We start from the raw sequence: 20,095 nt of genomic DNA, 5'->3' as shown, positions 1-20,095 counted from the left end.
CCATGGCGCCAATTTGAAATTATTATTATGTAACCTCGCCAAAAACTTAGCGCGTGCGAAGAGGGAAAAATTGAAAAGACTAGGCTCGAACTATTTCATCCAAGTATGGTAGATTTTTCCTTATATAGTAAGTTTAGCGGCGAGAGTGGGGTGTCTTCTGGTCGAAAATGGCGGCTTGATCTAGGGTACAGATACCGAAACTTTAGTCGAATAACCTCGTCATTTCCAACTTTGCCCCCTTAAAATTTACCTTTAACTACTGGAAAGCTAACTGTTCGTCGTAAAAAAATTGGTTTTGTTGCTAAACTGTGCTATTCAACATGATCGGTGGCTTGTTCATCTACAATCATAAAGGAGAGGTGTTAATTTCGAGGGTGTATCGGGACGATATTGGGTAAGTTGTAGCAACGTTTGATGTATGATTTCGCTCAATCAGATCCTTATCCATTTGCTGCGCGAGCACAATTGATATGAAGGCATGTTACGACATTTTGAATAGTGTAGGAGGTTTTGCTAGTAATCGAATCATTAGATACCTTAATTAAGTAAGCTTGTGACATGCTGGGATTGAAACTTTGATTTATGTGATTCCTAGCGTAAGTTTAAGGGCTCTGTCAACTCTTTACAACAGCATACATATTCTTCACACTGTTCCCTATACATTCCCTAAGGTGCTGACAAGTAGAATCTTTTAACAATCACAAACTTCTTTAATGTATGATTAAGGGATGATATTGTAAGGAGAAATTAGATTCTAGTCACATGAAGGGGTTAAAGGGCTTTAGAGTGGTTAAGCTCTCACTGAAAAAGAGAGGACAGTCTTCAAGAAGCCACAAAATTCTTTTATGAGTTACTGTGTAAGCAGTACAAGTTCTGGGCTTTGCATGTAAATAACCAGCTGGTTTGCCTTTTATCAGTTAGGTTTTTGACACTGACATGTTTCCAGTGTTCTACTTTGTATGCACACAAGGAGCATTTTGATGCTCAGACCCATGATATGGACTCGTTACTTAATGTATCATGATCTTAAAGACATCCTGTGTGCATGTACAGTTAAGATGTTTGCTAGCTGAATGATTAAGTTCCCTCTCATTCATTCTAAATAACTTGCATTAATTTTCATTGTTTAGTCGAAATGCTGTGGATGCTTTTCGTGTGAATGTTATCCATGCCAGAGGCCAGGTGCGTTCACCAGTTACTAACATTGCCAGGACAAGTTTCTTCCACATACGACAAGGAAATGTCTGGCTGGCTGCTGTCACAAGGCAGAATGTAAATGCTGCTATGGTGTTTGAGTTTCTGAATCGTACTGTGGAGATTATGATTTCCTACTTTGGAAAAGTCACTGAGGAGGGAATTAAAAACAACTTTGTCCTCATTTATGAGCTTCTTGATGGTTAGTTCATTTAGCTAAATCATTTGCTAGTATAATGGGCTTTTGTTGCACAGCCTTCCTGAAAAATGGAAGTGTAACCTTTTGTTTAAAAAACAAACAAAAACAAACCTAATAAGGTTGGGGGGGGGGGGATGGGGTCCAAGCTTGAACTTATTGCAAGTTGTCATTTAATTGCTAAAATCATAGGATGGTTGCCAGAGATCAACTTTATTAGCCAGAAAAATAAACAGCAAACAATGTTTTGTATAAGATTATACATCTTTTTTCTTGATGACCTACAGGAGTTGTCTTCACTTGACACAGTTTGTATATGACTACTGAATATTGGTCACCAAATCAGTGACTTTCTCTTCAGACTCATTCACCATCATTTTTCCTTTCTTTTCATGGCAACCAAAATAGTTTTACCTTGCAGCTCCAAGAGATGTTGAGTAACAACCTGGTTCTTCTTTCTTTTTCTTTGAAAACAGAAATAGCTGATTATGGATATCCTCAGAAGACTGATACAGCTATTTTGAAAACATTCATCACTCAACAAGGAATCAAGACACAGGTCAGTTATCTTTTGTTAAAAGTTCTGACTAAATTTTATTTTCAAGAATATTATAAAATTGGAGTGCCCGGTGAGAAAAAGGCTCCCTTTAATTTTAGTGTGCATGCTAATAGAATGACCTTGCAACAACTTACTTGTGCACCCTCTTGGTGCATCATTGTTGATATGGTGGATATGTTTTGTTTGATGTTGCTGCAGGTAAAGATCTCAATTGGTTGAAAGTTACATCTGTTTTGAGTTTTGGATAACAAGTTTCATGTTGTCAGCTGAAATAGAAGGACCAATGTTCTGTTTTGGTAGTCCTTACCTGGAGACATCAATTCTGTTTTTGTTTTTTCTTTCTCTCTGTTCCAAAATTTTTTCTTTTGGCATCAAAATACTTATGGAGTAGAGAGGACTCCTTCAGGCATTAATAATTGAAACTTCAGGGGGAGGTTTTCAGGTACAGGACACAAGATAAGCCTGGAAGATAAACACTAGGTTTTGAAAATTTTGTTTGTTTGTTCTCTGGTGCAGACACGGGAAGAGCAGGCCCAGATCACAAGCCAGGTTACAGGACAGATTGGCTGGAGAAGGGAAGGAATCAAGTATAGAAGAAATGAATTGTTTCTTGATGTGTTGGAATCAGTTAATCTGCTCATGTCACCACAAGGTTTGTCAAAAAAGTTTAATCTCTGTCATGATCTCCAGAGTTCCTAATATATTTGCAAGTGGAATTTAAACAATTGGGATGGCATTTTATGATGACAACTTTTTTTTCAAGGACCATGTGTTGGTATGAATGTCCTTACTACGGTTGCTGAAACATGTCATCCATCTTGACAGCAGATCTTTTAAGGGAATTGTTAATGATCATTTTAAATAATGACTTGAGGTTAAGATGACTATGAACACTAAAATCTAACCTGCTCTCCAAGTAGGATTATGTTGCAGAAACTAAAAAGTTGTGTGTGTTTTTTTCCTTTTTGAAGGTCAAGTTCTAAGTGCTCATGTCTCTGGACGAGTTGTCATGAAGAGTTTCTTGTCAGGAATGCCAGAATGTAAATTTGGAATGAATGACAAACTAGTGGTGGAGAAACAGAAGAGTGGAGCTTCTGAGCCATCGCTTGATCCACAAAAGAAGTTAGTGCAGCAGATTAACTCTTTAACTCCCATGATCTGATTGACTGATATTTCTCCCCTCTAACTCTAGCTGCTACACATTTCCTTGTAAAGTAGCTGGGAGAATTTGGTGTTAGATCAAAATAACAACTTTTACCTAATAAGTTTGAGTATTCTCGTTACCTTTTTGCTGGATAATGTAGGGATATTTTGGGGAGAAGTAACAAGTTAATCACTTTTGGGATTTACAGGGTTAATTATGTAGATCTCTTTGAAGTTCTAGTACTTTCTTCTCTCAACAGAATATCTCTATTCTTTTGTTTGTTATCGTTTAAAATTATTTGATACTGGTAATGACCTGTTTTTAAATGTGGAATCCAAACTCAAAATGTTTCCCTGATGAAGGGCTGATGCTTGGAACGTCTGCTTTATAAACTCTTTAGGGTGGCCAATTTATATGATCAACTGAGTTGATAAAACCAAATTATGAAATTTCGTGGTTTACTTATCAGTGTGCTTGTTATACAAAGCTTCAATAATTAAAAATTTTACCTGCAATATGCCCAAAAATGTTTGGGCTGACAATGGCAAAATGTTAAGCCTGGTCTGTTTTCTCCAGTTCTCTAAGTTCTGTTTTCCTTTTCAGAAACACCACAAGCAAGTCAGGAATTGCAATTGATGACTGCACATTCCACCAGGTTGATTCTTGAATATGTTTTGAAAATATCCCACAAATTTCTGTATGAAATTTCTTGATTCGCCATAATTTTTGTATTTTATCTATTTTGTATTTTTTTATTGCAGTGTGTAAAGCTCAGTAAGTTTGAAACAGAAAGGGCAATTAGTTTTATACCACCTGATGGAGAATTTGAGCTCATGAGGTAAGACAGTGTTTTTCAATATCTTCTACTTCTAATTTTGGTATGATACATCCTTTGTGGCAGCCTTTGTGTGCCAATTACATGTATTTTGATTCTTACCACTGATGTAGCTAAAGTATGTTTAGTGTGCACTCGTGTTAACTGTGTTGCACTGCTAGTGGTATCTTAGTTTCTGAAGTAAGTCATAGCACCACTGTGCCACCTGAATGGGATGCTACAACCTTGGAAAAGTTTAATTGGGAAAAAAATTGGAACAACAATAAATCATGACTCCAAATCCCATATTTAAGGATAATTTGATCAAGATACCTTTTTTGAAGCCCAAGGTCTATCAAAAAAAAGAGCATCTTGCCCTAAAGAAAACTTGCACTCACTCACTAACTCCCTCCCCCCTCCTTCCCTTCCCGTCCTCACTCACTCACTCACTCACCCACCCACTCATGAAGCTGCCAATGGTGCAGTAAAGGACTGTATGTGGAAAAGGGGTTGTAAGGAGAAACCTAACATAAGCGTGCATGCAGGCAAACCTGTTGACAGTAAGAGGTCTTAGAAGCTGTGGTAAACTGCCAGTATTTTCCACACAGCTGAAGTTAAGGGTTTTGAAAAATATCACACAGTGAACACAGTGTTCCTGGTATATGACCTCTTTTTCTGAATTGAAAAGTATAAAATCCAAATGTGCCAGTTATTATTGTGAGTCTATAATTGAAGGTAAATAAGTGATTATTTTTGGCGTATTCCACCATTAGGTACCGCACCACTAAAGACATCAGCTTGCCATTCAGAGTCATTCCCTTGGTTAGGGAAGTTGGAAGGTCCAGGATGGAAGTGAAAGTAGTAATCAAGTCTAATTTTAAACAGTCAATATTGGGGCAGAAAATAGAGGTAATTGTCACTTTTTTATTCTAGTTGTGGTGTGAATAATGTTTTCAATCCAGTTTTCTGTCATCTTGTTCATCACTCCACTCAGCTAAGTAGGGATCAAAAGGAAAAGTCAGACAACTTATTTGGGCTCCAAGCACATCTTTTTTTCAAAAGTGCCATTTGGTGACCTGAAATCATAAACTGGTCACAAAAATTATAAGGTTAATTTTCTTTTAAAAAAAAACAAAAGCTTGCTGGAATCATTTTTGGAGGTTCATACTATGTGACAAAGCTTGATACTCAAGGATCCAAAAAGGCAAATAATTGTGTTTAAAACAAGAAACTGTAGAGTTAACCCTTGAACTCCTGTGAGTGACAAGAGAGAATTTCTCCCTCAAACATCAATACAATATCAAGCAGACAAGTGTTGAGAATAAAGAAAAATTAAACATTACAGGATTATTGGTTGATCCAAATTCTCAGAAGTTACATCATGAGAAGTGTATGCCAGACAGTAGGGAGAATTACTAGTGAGATCTTTCACTGAACTGAAGACCTCATCTTCTAATTTAGTAGCCAAAATTGTCTACCACTTGCCATGGTGACCATAAAAGTGGCATCTTGAAGCACTGCTCAGAATGACACAAAATGCTTTCAAGTGAACTGTATGGCTCAAAAACCCTTACTATCCCTTAACCCTTTAACTCCCAGATCAAATTTGTAATTCTTCTTACTGTTAACTATACAATTCTTAGAATGTTAGTTCAGAGAATTTAGCATTGGATCATTTAATTATCCCAAATTGATATTTTTCTTTATTCTCATTAGTTATCTGCTTGATATTGTATTGGTATTGTAAGGAGAAATTCTGTCTTGGTTACTCATGGGAGTTAAAGGGTTAAAAAAAGCTGCAAATTGCTACTCACAGTGCCCCTATTTGCAGCTACCATATTGAATGAGGTTAACTAATTTCATTTTATTGGCTTTCTTTATGTATTTAATACTTTAAGGGGTCGTTTTTCAACAGGTGAAAATACCCACCCCACCAACTACAGCAGGAGTTCAAGTTGTTTGTATGAAGGGGAAAGCCAAGTACAAGGCCAGTGAAAATGCAATTTTGTGGAAGTAAGTTGCAGGTGTTATTTATGGAATGTTACTGTCATTGATTTATAGACTTTAAACCAGTTTATATCTCAGTCTCAGCATTAAGCAGCTGCAGGAATCAGCATAAATTACTTATGAAAGCTCTTGCATAGACTCATTCAAAAGGTAAAATACTACCCCCCCCCCCCCCCCCCCCCCCCCACTTCCCCACTTAAGAATTTTGAACAATATAATGTAAGCCTAATGCCTTTACCAGGAATTAGACAGTGCTTTCTTCTATGTATCCATATGTTAAGATTCTTACGGGGTTCCCTAGCTGACCACTGCAAAAGAAGATTTGATGTTGCACTCATCTTTGCTCGTTGTAATGTTTGCACTCTTTGATGTCTTTTCATCGCAGGATAAAACGAATGGGTGGTATGAAGGAATCTCAGATTAGTGCTGAAATTGACCTTATGGCCACCAAGGAGAACAAGAAATGGGCCAGACCCCCAATATCTCTCAACTTTGAGGTACTGTGAACTGCACCTGTGAGGTGTCAAACCCATTACAATAGTTTACCTTTAATGATACTTGTGTTACCTTATCTTTTTACACGGGTGCTTACCATGGTAATGTTACTTTCAACTAGTAGTCCATGGCTAAAATTTTTGGCTTGCGGAAACCTGCTTGATTTAGCTCCTTTAGGGCGTATTTTGATAAAGTGTTGTGAAACCAAAACCAGTTAAACCCAGCAACTAATAAGAGCAAAGGATAATATCACTAGGAGGTAATAAGAAATTATAGTTAAAAAAAAAGCGAACTGCCTGAAACACGAGAAAATGCGAGTGGTTGTTACTTTGCATCTGATGGAAAGCGGGAGAAATTTTAGAGGGTGGCTTGGTAAAAGCGACCGAGAAGTATTTGGGAGGCGTGGGTCGGAATCGTATCGAACCGTGAATCTTTCCAAGCTTCTTTCTGCAATTGCTAAGATTGCCGCTGACTGCGAGGATCACTGCTTCTATTGCGATTCTGTCCTGTTCAACTATAGATTAGCCAAAATTTTGAAAAGCCAAAAAGGGAAAAAAAAAATTCACAAGAAATCGTGAAAAATCCCTGGTAAAGACCAGTCACCGAACGCATATCATTCATTCAAACTGTGTCAAAATATCAGCTTTGGGGAGCACTGCGTGGTCTAACTAAAGAAAAGCTGCAAAGTCGACCACAGATGATTTTAATGTACCTTTTTTATTTATAACTTTTTTAATTGTTTGATTATAATTTATTTTAGGTTCCATTTGCTTGTTCTGGATTAAAGGTTCGTTATCTGAAGGTGTTTGAACCCAAACTGAACTACAGTGACCATGACACTATCAAGTGGGTTCGATACATCTCCAGATCAGGGCTGTACGAGACTAGATGCTGAACCTAAACACGTAGATCTAAATATATTAGATATGATTCCATTCACTGGCGATCGTTTCTGTCTGTTTCAATAAACTGCTAGCCTTAATTAACCCCTTCACTCCCAAGATATCATTAAGTAATTCTCCTTACTGTCTGGCGTCTAATACTTTTGATATTAACTCCGAGAATTTGGTACTGGATCAACGGATTATCCTTTACTATTTGTTCTCTTTATTCTCATCACTTGTCTGCTTGATTTTACATTGATATTGTAAGGAGAAATTCTGTCTTGGTCTCTAATAGGAGTTAAATAATTCAAACTTTTTGCTTAAAAGATGCTACGAGATAGCAGTCGAAGGCGTTTGGTTCACAGTATGTTGCAAGTAAATCTGGGAAGAAAACCTTTAAATAGCAAATGTTTAGAACAAAATAATTACAAGGGAATAAGAGTAAAAGGAACAAGCTTGGATAAAGATGCAGCAGATTGACTCGGATTGCAAATGAGTTATTCAGAAAGTTAAGAGTGTGGGCATGGCTTTTAGGTGCATAGTATATGACGTGAACTCATTTTTGGAGGGACTTTTAGGAAATTGGTGCGATAATGTCGTTGGGCTGGGAGTAAAGCATAGAATACTTGTTTTACTTTGGTCGGAAACTGTCAACGGTTAGCATTTGAGTGACATAGTTGGCAAGGTTGGTGGTATTATTCCCCTTGTTAATCAGTGTATTTAGCACAAACTAATGAAAAGTCACCAGAAAATGTTTTGCTGTCTCACTAATTAAGATAATTCCGCTTTTTGCATTAGCTCTTTCCTTGACTTCTCTCCCGGTTAAAATCTAGCATGTAAGTTTTAGGAAAAGTGGTTTTGTCACGCAATTATTTGTCATGAGTTTTTTCGTCTACATGTTCAAAGTCTAGAAAAACTTGTTATGGAAAATCTTATTAAGAAAACGTGCCTGAGTCAATTTACCCTAATTTATTTTTTGCTTATTTTATCAAGTGATATGCTGCAAGAAAACTTCCTTTATTATATTATTCCGAAATACTGCATTGCTTTTTTTTTATTATCGTCTTCTACGAAAGACCAAAATCCGATCTTTTCCTAAGAAAACGCTACCAATCAAGGTTTTTTTTTTTGCATTTTTTATCATGCCATTTTTCTTACAAGACCTAGAACTGTGTTCCCATTTTCAATCTTAAACTACAGAAGTACTTAAAAAGCGCTGGCTGAATGGAATATAAATTGCAATTCAATGTATGTAGATACCTTTGATAGGAAGATCAAAGTAGGTTCATAAAATCAACTGTTTTATGTACACTTGTCTTACTCTTCGTTTTATTTTGTAATCAATGTGTTATCACTTATTTTCTCTCTGTTTACACTTAAACAGGAGAGAATTGTGATGTAATCTTTCAAAGTGGAAATCATCTTTCCAGACGTACACCTTATTTGAACACGTGACTAGAGACTGGACTTGCAACTCTTACCCGGTATCCTTTGCGAATATTTCGTAGTAAGGGCGTCGCCAATTTTAGCGAGAGCTTTTGCAACTTGCGATATGTCAACAGAAGTTTTCTCTGTCACTCCAGAAGTTAGCGAAGGAGATGTCAAGCTTTCGTTTGGTTTTGTCAGTCGATTTCCAACCTTCTTTTCCATGTTGTTCTGTGAAATTTCCTCGTTCAAATCGAACTGAATAGGAGTATTTTCCCCTCTTTTGAAGTCAAGCCGCGACTCTTTTTCACTTCTCCCTCTACAAATTTTCCACGATGATTCAAGCGAACCAAATAAAAGGCTCTCCGTTACTTTTTCCACTTGAGGTTTCAAGGCATGTGGTGCGACTTGGAGCATACGCAGCAGTAATTTACAGGCGATCACCAACTTCAAACACACGGCCAACTAAGGGTTGTTTGTCTGAGCGGCATTGTAACTCATGCAATGAACTGCAATCAATTTTATGAGGAAATTTACCAGCAGGAATCAACAATATTGTAGTTAGATGAATTATGCAGTTAGCGCGGCATACAAAAGAGAATAACTGATAGATAGGCTTGTTCAAGAAGTGAACGGATTCTCGTCAAAACAAGGGGAAAAAATGTCCCCTGCAGCAGCAAAACTTATGACAGGGACTATATTGGCCTTTTACCTTAAGTATTACCTAGATTTGTTTACAAAACCCTGCGTTGCTTGCCAAACTTTTATTTGCGTGATGGCAGACGAATTGCCAACGGGCGTTTTCGTTGAGGGGGGAATGGAGATGAGCTGTTTTGTGCCGCCTAAATTCTAGCCGCTCTGTCAAACCGTACATTAAACGAACAACAACCAAACAGCAATACCGCCAACAAGGCCTACCGCGCTTACATCTGCAGCGCTTCCCTTCGAGAGGTGAATCTCCTTTTTTTTTTTTTTTTCTTTTTTTTTTCGCTTTTTCTGCCTTTGTGCCAAACCGGCATGAAAAATAATAACAGCGTCTAATTGACCTTGGGGAGTAAAAACCCCTAAAATTGTCGTCTATTCGAACTCCCTGTTGAGAGAATCCTAACCTTTTGATGAGTTGATTAAAGCTGAAAGAACAATCTCTAGCTGGTCTCAACGAGAGCTCAACAGTAAATTTTTATACCTCCAACTTTCTATAATCTTCTCGAACACAGGAAGCGTAAATTAATGCGAAAGGACTATATTTTTTTCCAAAAAAAAAATAAAAATAATAACATGTACTAAAATACCTGGGAAGAAGTTCATCAGCTGAAATTGTGAGAATTTCCTTAGGCTATTTGTGAGCGGAAGCTACGATCACAGTTTGTGTTCTGTGTACAATGTGGTCAAACTAAGTAAGGGGTCTCTCTTATGGCGGACATGAAATTGCCTTGGGTGTTTTTCATGAACATTATATTGTTTGATAATTAGTGTCAGGTTCTGGCTCGTTCTCTGAGTTCCTGGTGTTGTAAAATAGCGCTTTGGATGCCGAATTTCAGGACCCATTGAAATTCTGCAGTCAAGTTTTAGAAGAAATTCAAACGATGCCGAAATATTATTTCTTTTGCAAGTTCAGCAATATAGCTTAGAAATAACCAGTAACGATAATAAAAGAAAAATCCTTGTATTTCCCTTTTCATTCATTGCCCTACCAAGCATGTTTCACTCGTGCGAGGTAACTTTGCAGACGCAACAAAGTATAGTGTCTTCTGTATCAAGGCAAATATTTCAAAGCTTCAGCACATGCAAGCAAGTTCTTGCAGTATTGCTTTGACGCTTATGAGAACGAACAAGATTTATTGAGAGTACGAATGCGGCAATATTTTCATCTAAAAGTGTGTACTGGGCCTAGTTGTTGAAACGGATGACAACACTATCCAGCGGATAAAATCGCTATCCAGCGGATAAAATCGCTATCCAGCGGAAAAGTGTTTACAAAACTTACTAAACAGAAGTACTCTTTGAACAACTGCGGTCTGATCTGCTCGCGCGTGTTTCTTGCATTTCTTTCGAGCGTGCGCAACGCAAGGTACTTCTTCCGTGTTCACTTCAGTGAAAGCCCAAATGATCTTATGAGGTGACCTTTTGACTGCGATATTCAAACGCCTATAACTTGAACGTTTTAATCGTGGATGATGCGATTTTCCAAAAAACGCATTACACGAAATTTCAGAGGAGTACCATCTGTTTCTTTGATAATTTACGTCGTATCTCTTCGAACGGTCTTAATTAATTTTTTTTGTTCGTTTTTGTCATTATTTCATTTGAATTTTTTATTTAGTGTGGAGCGAAGGAAACTGGAAACTATAGACGCAGCACTCATGAAAACGAGGCTATTAACAGCGGTCTTCCCTTCTCATCTTCCATCATGGCTTTCTTGAAGGACACGTGTCGTTCTGTAGGATTTTTCATTTCTACTTTGGTTGTTTTGCTGGCCTGCTTTGATCTGACCGAAGCAGGAGGGAAAACCCTTGTCCTTCTTGATAATGCCAACACAAAAGAGACACATTCCATCTTTTTTAACTCTCTGAAAGGTAAGACCAAACTTCATTTGCAAGCAGGGGTTTTTAACAAAGACTTACTTTGGAAGTGTTAAAAATGTTGGGTTTTGGGCACAAAGAGGTGAAGTGTATACTATGGAGACACTGGATTGTTTTATATTTTAAGCAAATTCTAGTGTGTAATTCAGATCGATAAATCTAAAATTTGCCCTGTGAATCGATTCAGCTCTAGGATTGCAGAGAGTATAGGCTGAGTCTGCCTGCGCACAAAATTGCATCATAAATCTAATTTAAGTCCTTTATTAGCTAGATATATGGAGTGTACTGAATTTTTAATGAATCTAAAGAAAGGAAAACATTGATTTGCAGGATATGGCCTTTTTGTGTTGTGTTGAGTTGAATTGAGTTGAGTTGAGAACAATAAACCAAAGATTTTGTTTAACCCTTTGACTCCTAACATTGATTAGCACCTAATTTCTCCTAACATATCACTCTTGAATCACACATCAAAGTTATGGGAATAATGGAAGTTCTTAATTGTTAGACAAATTCTCCTTGTATGGAGAATGTGCACACTTATTTTAAGGTGTAGAGGGTTGAACAATATTGTACAAAAAATGAAAAACCTTGATTTTATTATATTCATTTTTTGTGGTACTGACTTACAGTGCAGTACTTGGGCACTTAAACTCTTTGACATGTCAAAGTGACCAGCATCTAATTTCTCCTTTCAATATCTCCCCTCTTCTAAACATTATGGGAAAGAGAATACAGGAAATTATCACAAACTAAAGGAGCTCTTGATTGTTAAACAAATTCTCCTTGTGAGCATCATAGAAAATGTATAGAAAACAGTATGGAGAACAAGCATACTGATGTTAGGGTGTAAAGGACTATGGCTGATAAATTTCAATTATATTCCTTGATTTTACCAATGAATGGTCTATTACCTTGTATAATATGTAGAAAATGTGGAACCTCTTGAAATTTGACTGTCTCCTTAAGAACACAATGTAAGGCCTAAACTTGCTTTTGGTATTATATCTTTTTGCTAGAAAGAGGATTTGATCTGGTATTCCGCTCTGCTGATGACTCAAGCCTCTCTCTTGTAAAATACGGAGAATTTCTCTATCAGCATCTTGTGATATTTTCACCATCTGTTGAAGGTTTGTTTACTTCCAATTGCAGAATACAACAATACTAACTTGACAAGAGTTTCACAACACTTGAGCTTTTTATGTTTTCCTATGTTTCCCCCTGAGATAATGGCTAAAAAAACAATAGAAAATAAACCAATTTTAGAATTGACTTTTGAGGAAAAGAAATCTAGGATCCACAGCCTTCCATTAATGCCTTTGTGCTTTTTTGATACAGGTTCATTAGGACTATATTACCAGAATAATTTTTACAGATAGAATAATTAAAAATTTTTTGCTCCATTTTGGAATTTATGTCTATCTTGCCCTGTCATTCAATTCAGAATTTGGTGGTTCACTGAATGTCAGAGCAATCACTGACTTTATTGATGGAGGAGGAAATGTTCTTGTGGCAACAAATTCTGCAATTGGTAAGTGAGCTGTTCACCCTTTGTACCAAGTTTGCATACTTCTTTAAGTTTTTTTGTTTATCCTAGTACTTATACAAGCATGAGAACTCTAATGTCATTCCTTTTGTTAATTATTGCAGGTGATCCCATTCGTGAACTTGGAAGTGAATGTGGAGTGGAATTTGATGAAGAGAAAACTTCTGTTATTGATCACATCAACCATGATGTTTCTGATTTGGATCAGGTATTTTTCTATCCCTTTTAAGTAGTTACTGTCAATTTTTGCTGGATAATGAGGATCATTAAACTGCACTTAAATATTGAATCCTTTACTCCCTAAGATCAGTATGAATATTCTCTACACTATACTAAACATTCATCTTTTCAGTGTCACTGACAAGGAGAATTTGTTTGACCATCAAGAAGTTCTCTAGTTGACAATTATTTCCTGTATTCTGTCGACCTTAATGTTTAATTGAATGATAACACTGTGAGGAGAAATCTATTAGATTAAAGATTGGTCAGCCATCCTCCTTTTTTCAGAGGCATTTTGTGATCTTTCATCGGTGAGACTGGCAAAGAAATGTAGGATTTTAAGTAGCTGTTGTGTCCTTAAGCACAGTGTGAATAAAGAGTCACAAAATAAACTGAGAAGATCTAGAAAAGAGGAAGATTACTGAAAAAACCAAGAGCAACTTAAGTTTCACCTGTTTTCATCTGCTCTACCTCTTCGGTGTACTTCCCTGACAATCATTCCTTCCAATAATATTTTCTATTTCTTCCCTTCATTCCCATTTTAAATTAGTAATTCCAGGTTGCTCAGATGACAATCAACAGAAAGCAAGAAGAAATAACCTTATTGATCGAAACTATAACAAAATTCTTGAATGTGACTGGTTATCACCAGCCCGATTTGAGCACTAATAGGACAGTATATGCATCATGCTTGTAACTGGGCTGTGTAATAGGACAGTTAAAGGGAAAGTTAACATGTCATGCCTGTGTGAGTGGACAGAACACATCATGTGGGCAGGCTGTTTTCTGGCATTTCACCAAGTTAAATGTTGTTTTTCTTATGAAAACGTAAAACTCGTATCTAGTTTCCTTCTCAAATTTTGTCATAGTTGTGATTAGGTAACAGGACTTCATGTCATCCAATTCTTTCTGTAATTTTACTCATGGTTAACAAATTGGACTCCGGCTTTGCAGTTGTCCAATTTTGTCAATCACTCATAAGATTACAGACCAAATTGGACTCCACGTGGTCCTATTACCATCATGAATACTTCTCTGTTTGGCCTGCAACCAGCATGAAAAGTGTTCCTCAGCTTACAGGAACCAAAAATCAATGTTTGAGTATCTTGTATGAAGTGCAATACCTTTGTGACTGTCTTTTTGTAATCGTATTTCTAGCATACTCTAATTGTTGCCGACCCTTCAAATGTCATCAAGGCTAGCACTGTTACAGGACACTCAGTGACAAACCCCTCATTATTTAAAGGAGTTGGGTAAGTAGAGTTATCTCTGCCAAGATCTGATTTGGATTCTCCCCTTTTTTTTTTCTCCCCTTTAGCTGCTACACAGTTTCCTGCAAATCTGTTACAAGAATGTAGTGTTGGATAAGATATCTACTTCTTCCTGGAGAGTTTCAGTATTCTTGTTACCTATTTACTGTAATATATTAGGGAGGATTTACATGTCAATCACCTCTGGGAGTTAAGGGGTTAAAGTTTACAGAAAAAAGACATCTGAGTTGAAGTCTTTTTGTAACTCCTACCATAGCATTTTGTATCTTTTTATTGTCTGAAAGAGAAATATGCATGTAATAATTTCTGTTTGAGAAGCAAGTGCTGTATGCAAACTTCATTTTGTTTTTCCTTTTGACAGAATGACTGCTGATCCTGACAATCCCCTTGTAATGGAGGTCTTGACAGCATCTTCTACTGCTTATTCATACTACCCTGATGTCAAGATATCTGAGGTAAAGTCTTCTAACCTTGACTGGGGGTACTGTGTTATTTTCTTGGGAAAGTGATGCAATACCTCACAGACCCCATGTGGGAATGTTAATGAGTACTGGTAAACTTTTGACAAATTTGTAGGAAATACTTGAGAGTGGCCTGAGATGCAGTTGCTCTCAATTTATGGGGATCAATATCAGTCATGCTGCAGAAGCTGAGATAAGCTTTCCTAGTGCAGGCCACTTGGTTTGTACTTTAGCCCTTTACACCCTAACATCAGTATGCATATTCTCCATACTGTTCTCCATACATTTCCAAAGAGGCTGACAGGGAGAATTTGTTTAACAATCAAGAGTTGGTGATCATCTCCTCTATTCCCATGACTTTCGTGCTTGATTCAGGGGGGATAGGGTAAGGAGAGATAAGATGCCAGTCACTCTCAGGGTCTAAAGGGTTAACTTCTACCCACTTTTCTGTGACTTGGATGGCCAGATTGTCTGGAAGGGGTAACTTTTCCATTTGGATAAGAAAAAATGACCATAAAGGTACTTGTCGAATTGGACAACCAGAGTAAATGTGGAAAGCACACTTCAAAGATCTTGTTATTTTGGAGAAAGGGCATACAAAGGAGATGAGTCTGAATTATTTTTGGTCAGACATCTTCAGCATTTCCATATTGAGTAGGGTTGTTTTAAACTTCTTTCTAAGGTTTACTGATCAACTTAATTAAAGACATGTTTGTATTTTCAGTATCCACATGCTGTTGGCAAGAGCACTTTGTTGATTGCTGGTCTTCAAGCCAGGAACAATGCCAGGGTTGTGTTTTCAGGTTCATTGGATTTCTTCAGTGACGAGTATGTTACCATGTTTACAGTTGATTATTTTGTAAATGTTTCCTACTGTATGTAAACTTGTTATTAAAGCTTTGGTTGAGAAAGCTTCTGCTGAAGGAAATTCATGAAATGTCATGCAAGTTTATTTTGCATTAGAGAAGAAAAATTTTATACATAACACAAACACTGTACTTGAAAGACTTCAGGACTCAAGGTACACATCTTTCAGTGCCCAAGTGTAAATATTAATTAAATCTGCTATGATATAACACTGCTATACTCAACTGACCCACCAGGAAATGGACAGTTCCTTCTTATTTTTTCATCATAAACCAAGAAAAATTTAAACAAAATCGCAAATTGCATTGTTGGACTAATGTCTATGAGTTATAGAGAACTCCCAAGTTCAAACCACTAATTCATTGTAATGACAATGAGGATGATTATGTTTATTATTAATATTACATTATTATTATTCTTATGGTCATGTCCATGGCTTGCTGCCATGTCCACTGAATTTTAGACTTGCATTCTTTTATGTTCTTTCTTCTTTTCTCTATTTTCTTTGGAAACATTGATTTTTAGACTATTTATCAATCACAAGTATTTAAAAGATTGAATTCTAAATTGTTGCTTTTTATGTTGATAATTTTACCAGTGAACTCTTATTTTGCTTTAGCTATGCAAATTCTTTGGAGTTAATATAAATTTGTACATAAAGCACTATTTGTTTTCGTTTTATATCCATCTGTAAATATTCTGACTGAGTTGTGAATAAAGTTTCGCCTTTCATTTACTACTATTATTATTATTATTTTTATTGATCAGGTTGATTTGAATTTCATAAGAGTCATGAGACTTGGGTTGGATACAAAATAATGAACATGTACATCAACTGCAAGCTGGACATGAAAAAATTAAGGCACATTTAGACAATGTATTCATAATTTTTCCACAGATATTTCAACAAGCCTGTGCAGAGTTCCAAAGCTGGTTCCAAACAGTATGTGATTTTAATAATTTTTTTTTTATAAATTCAGTATGGAACCCTATCATTTATTTCAATGGCAAGGATTCCAAATTTGACATAAACAAATTATAAGAGTTTCACACAGTTGAGTCAAGGCACAAAGCAAGTGGCCAACACCACTAGAGCTTGCCTTTGTTGTGCACATTTTTTGCTACATGCACTTTTACTACAAATGCTTCTATTTCCCTCTGCAGTCAATAATTTACATGTATTGTCTGATTGTATTATTTTGATCACAGGTATGCTAAATCTGGAAACCAAGATCTGGCCATTGCTCTGAGTGAATGGGTTTTCAAGGAGAATGGTGTCCTTCGTGTGGGAGAAGTGAAACATCATCGTGCAGGAGAAGCATCACCTCCAGCTGCCTACACCATTGAAGAGGATGTGGTAATTAGTTGTCTTTGCATCTCAAGTAATGTGCTACAGGGTTCCCTAGAGGCACTGGCTGCCGACATTTTGGGTATGAACGTACTTGTCCTGGTCTGGGGAAAAAAAGAGTAGCCTTTGCCAGCTAAGTCTTTTTTATGGCTGGCAACTAAGAATTATCTGGAGAACACTGTTACTGTGTTCAATGGATGTGGTTTGGACAGGGGTTCTTGAGCTCCTCTGAAGGAGCTAGTGCTTCTCACAGGGAAACTCAGGGAGTCTTACGGCTCTAGTGTTTTTTTTTTTTTTTTTTTATATCAAATGTTGTTCAAACCAAAAATGTTTTACTTACATGTTTTTCTTCTTTTTCATCTTTCCAGGTTTACAGCATCAGAATTGAGGAGCTGGTTGATGGAAAGTGGGAATCATTCCAAGGGACTGATGTGCAATTGGAGTTCTTCAGGATTGATCCATTTGTGAGGACAACACTCAACAAGTCAAATGGTATTCTAGTCACAATCTTAAACATAATTTATAATATAATATAATCAATAACAAAGGCCTGTTTGTATTATGAAGAGTTTGTTGCAACTTTCAAACACTCTGGTGTATGGTAAAAAAAAGCGAAGGCCTTGTGTTTTCCCCCTAATGTTTTCTTTTAAGTGAAACAGCAGTTTAAAATGGGGGAAGCAAACAATTTAAATACTGTTTTAGTATCAATGAGCTATTTAATTAAAGTACATGTACATGCAGCTTTTTTTTTTAACCTCAGTCATGATGTTTCTTTTATGGTTACAGATGGCCTCTTTGTTGCAAAGTTCAAACTGCCTGATGTGTATGGGGTGTTCCAGTTTAAGGTGGAATATAACCGTGTGGGTTACACTTACCTCCACAGCAAAACTCAGGTATTGACATGTATTCTTTTGTTTTATTGTTGTTTGAATTGTTAGTTTGTACCATTTTGGCATATAACTCTTCGGGCACTTAACCCTTAAACTCCCAAGATCTAATTGGTAATTCTCCTAACTGTCTGCCAAATGATTCACATTATGTTAGTTTGGAGAATTTGGTATCAGATCAATTGATTGATAGTTTCCTTTATTCTTATCACTTGTCTGCATGATATTGTATAGATATAGTAAAGAGAAATTCAGTCTTGGTCACTCACAGGAGTTAAAGGGTCAAGCTTTTTTTGTGGCACATTTTGTTAAGTGGAAGTGGCTATTTCTACTGCAAGTTTACAGTTGGAATTAGTTCAACAACTACCATTGTCTTCCCTTGTTACTATGACCACCTGATTGTAACAATACTGAAAGAGGTGATCATAGCATATGTTCCTTTTTCTGCACTGAATTGTTTTTTCTAAGAGAGACAAGCTAATTTCCAGAAGAACTCGGCACTTTTGTTACTGCAGTTATTCCAGTTCCATCACCTTCAAGCACTAGCCCTTGTCTACCCAAGACAATTGCCACTAACTGACTATCATCTATGGGTCATAACAATACCCTTTGTCACTTCAAAAAAATCTAATCTACACCAGTAGTGCCTTACAGGATTTAGAAGGTGTGCCATCCAAGAGGCTTACACATTTCAAAGGCCAAATTGAACCAATTTAACCTCAGCTATTAAAATGCCTGCTGTGATAAGTGACTTGTTTGTGATGCTTGCTCTTGTGCCATTGATTTGTCACTATTCCACCTCTGAACTGTGATAACATTATAGTGTTTTCTCAAGAAAGCCCATCATGTAGAAAAGGTGTGGTTCATAATGGGTAATTTGATGTTAACAGCTGAGTTGAAAACATAAATTGGCCACTGTAAAGAGTTAAAGGCTGACATTTCGAGCGTTAGCCCTTCATCAAAGCAATAGCTGAAGGGCAAATGCTCAAAACATCAGCCTTCTAACTCTTTATGGTGGTCAATTTATGTTTTCAACTCGGTTGTCAACACCAAATTACCTGTTCTACCCACCCACTGACGCAGCACCACAGTTTCTTTAGAAACTTACCCCCTTTATTGGTTTGTAATGGGTTTCCTGGCTGCCTTTAGTATTTTTTTGTACACCTGTTACTTGAAAATTTAACTTATGCCCTCTTAAGCATAAAAGGCAAACAGTATCTTTGATGAAAGGTTAATTTCAAGTTTTTCTGGGTTTTTTTCAGGTTTCTGTGCGTCCCAGAGAACACACTCAGTATGAGCGGTTCATTCCATCTGCATACCCTTACTATGCCAGTGCCTTTTCTATGATTTTGGGGTTGTTTATCTTTAGCCTGGTATTCCTACATCATCGAGATGAAGTAAAGAGCAAGGCAGACTAACCAGGCCCTTCTTAAGCTTGGATTCATCACCATTTGTAGATTTTTTTTTAAGTCAATAAAATCTGTAACTTGTTACCCAATTTAGAACTCTTTAATTGCCCCACTGCTGTTTCAGAACATGTCCATATCCCACCCCTCTTCCCTGGGAAGGTTTTTAACCTTGAGACCTGTAAGAGTGACAAGCATCTTATTTCTCCTTACAATATCACACATAAATGTCACACTAATAAAGGAAATGATCATCCAACCAAAGAAGCTCTTGATTGTTACACAAATTCTCCTTGTGAGCACCTTACAAAATGAACAGAGCACCATATGGAGAATATGCATACTGATGTTGGGCTGTAAAGGGTTAAGCTTTTGTGGTGGAATTATTCTACTGAACTCCAGACAAAGTATAACTTCTTTGTGAAACTCTCTCCTCCAAGTGCATTGAATTTTATCTTACAAAAATGTAGTAAGAGCACTCATTTTCCTGTTCTTGGCAAGTTTTCTAATAGAACTGTTTATTATTCAAATTAGGGGTTTGAGGTGATATTAAGTTGTGAAAATATCTCTGACTATCAAAATCTAGCAGTCTTACAATGAGAGTTTGTATGTCATTTGAAGGGACGTTAACTGTTGACACCCTGGCATGAATATGTAAATTCTCCATACTGCTCTTTATACATTCCCTATTGTATTGCCAACAAGAGTTTGTTTGACAATCACTGGCTTCTAAATGTTTGCAATCATTTTCATTCCTCCAATGACCTTTGTGTTTGATTCAGCAGTGATATGT

The 20,095-nt window shown here is 36.8% G+C and overlaps 2 protein-coding genes across 2 annotated transcripts; both read left to right on the top strand.

Moving 5' to 3' along the window:
* Positions 1–147: 147 nt before the first annotated feature.
* On the top strand, positions 148–8,602 carry LOC131798844 (AP-2 complex subunit mu). Its single transcript, XM_059116502.2, has 11 exons — positions 148–394; positions 1,131–1,396; positions 1,867–1,949; positions 2,466–2,601; positions 2,921–3,071; positions 3,697–3,748; positions 3,855–3,931; positions 4,681–4,816; positions 5,823–5,920; positions 6,300–6,411; positions 7,170–8,602. The coding sequence occupies exons 1-11, from the start codon at positions 321–323 to the stop codon at positions 7,302–7,304; spliced, it is 1,320 nt and encodes a 439-aa protein (XP_058972485.1). The 5' UTR covers positions 148–320; the 3' UTR covers positions 7,305–8,602.
* Positions 8,603–11,097: 2,495 nt separating this feature from the next.
* On the top strand, positions 11,098–19,389 carry LOC131798843 (dolichyl-diphosphooligosaccharide--protein glycosyltransferase 48 kDa subunit). Its single transcript, XM_059116501.2, has 12 exons — positions 11,098–11,294; positions 12,317–12,427; positions 12,742–12,828; positions 12,948–13,051; positions 14,221–14,315; positions 14,695–14,788; positions 15,519–15,622; positions 16,560–16,604; positions 16,871–17,018; positions 17,378–17,501; positions 17,796–17,902; positions 19,159–19,389. The coding sequence occupies exons 1-12, from the start codon at positions 11,129–11,131 to the stop codon at positions 19,312–19,314; spliced, it is 1,341 nt and encodes a 446-aa protein (XP_058972484.1). The 5' UTR covers positions 11,098–11,128; the 3' UTR covers positions 19,315–19,389.
* The last annotated feature ends 706 nt before the right edge of the window (positions 19,390–20,095 follow it).

The sequence above is a fragment of the Pocillopora verrucosa genome, chromosome 9, assembly GCF_036669915.1.
Source record: "Pocillopora verrucosa isolate sample1 chromosome 9, ASM3666991v2, whole genome shotgun sequence".
Classification (NCBI taxonomy): Eukaryota; Metazoa; Cnidaria; class Anthozoa; order Scleractinia; family Pocilloporidae; genus Pocillopora; species Pocillopora verrucosa.
This window is presented reverse-complemented; position numbering and strand designations above follow the sequence as displayed.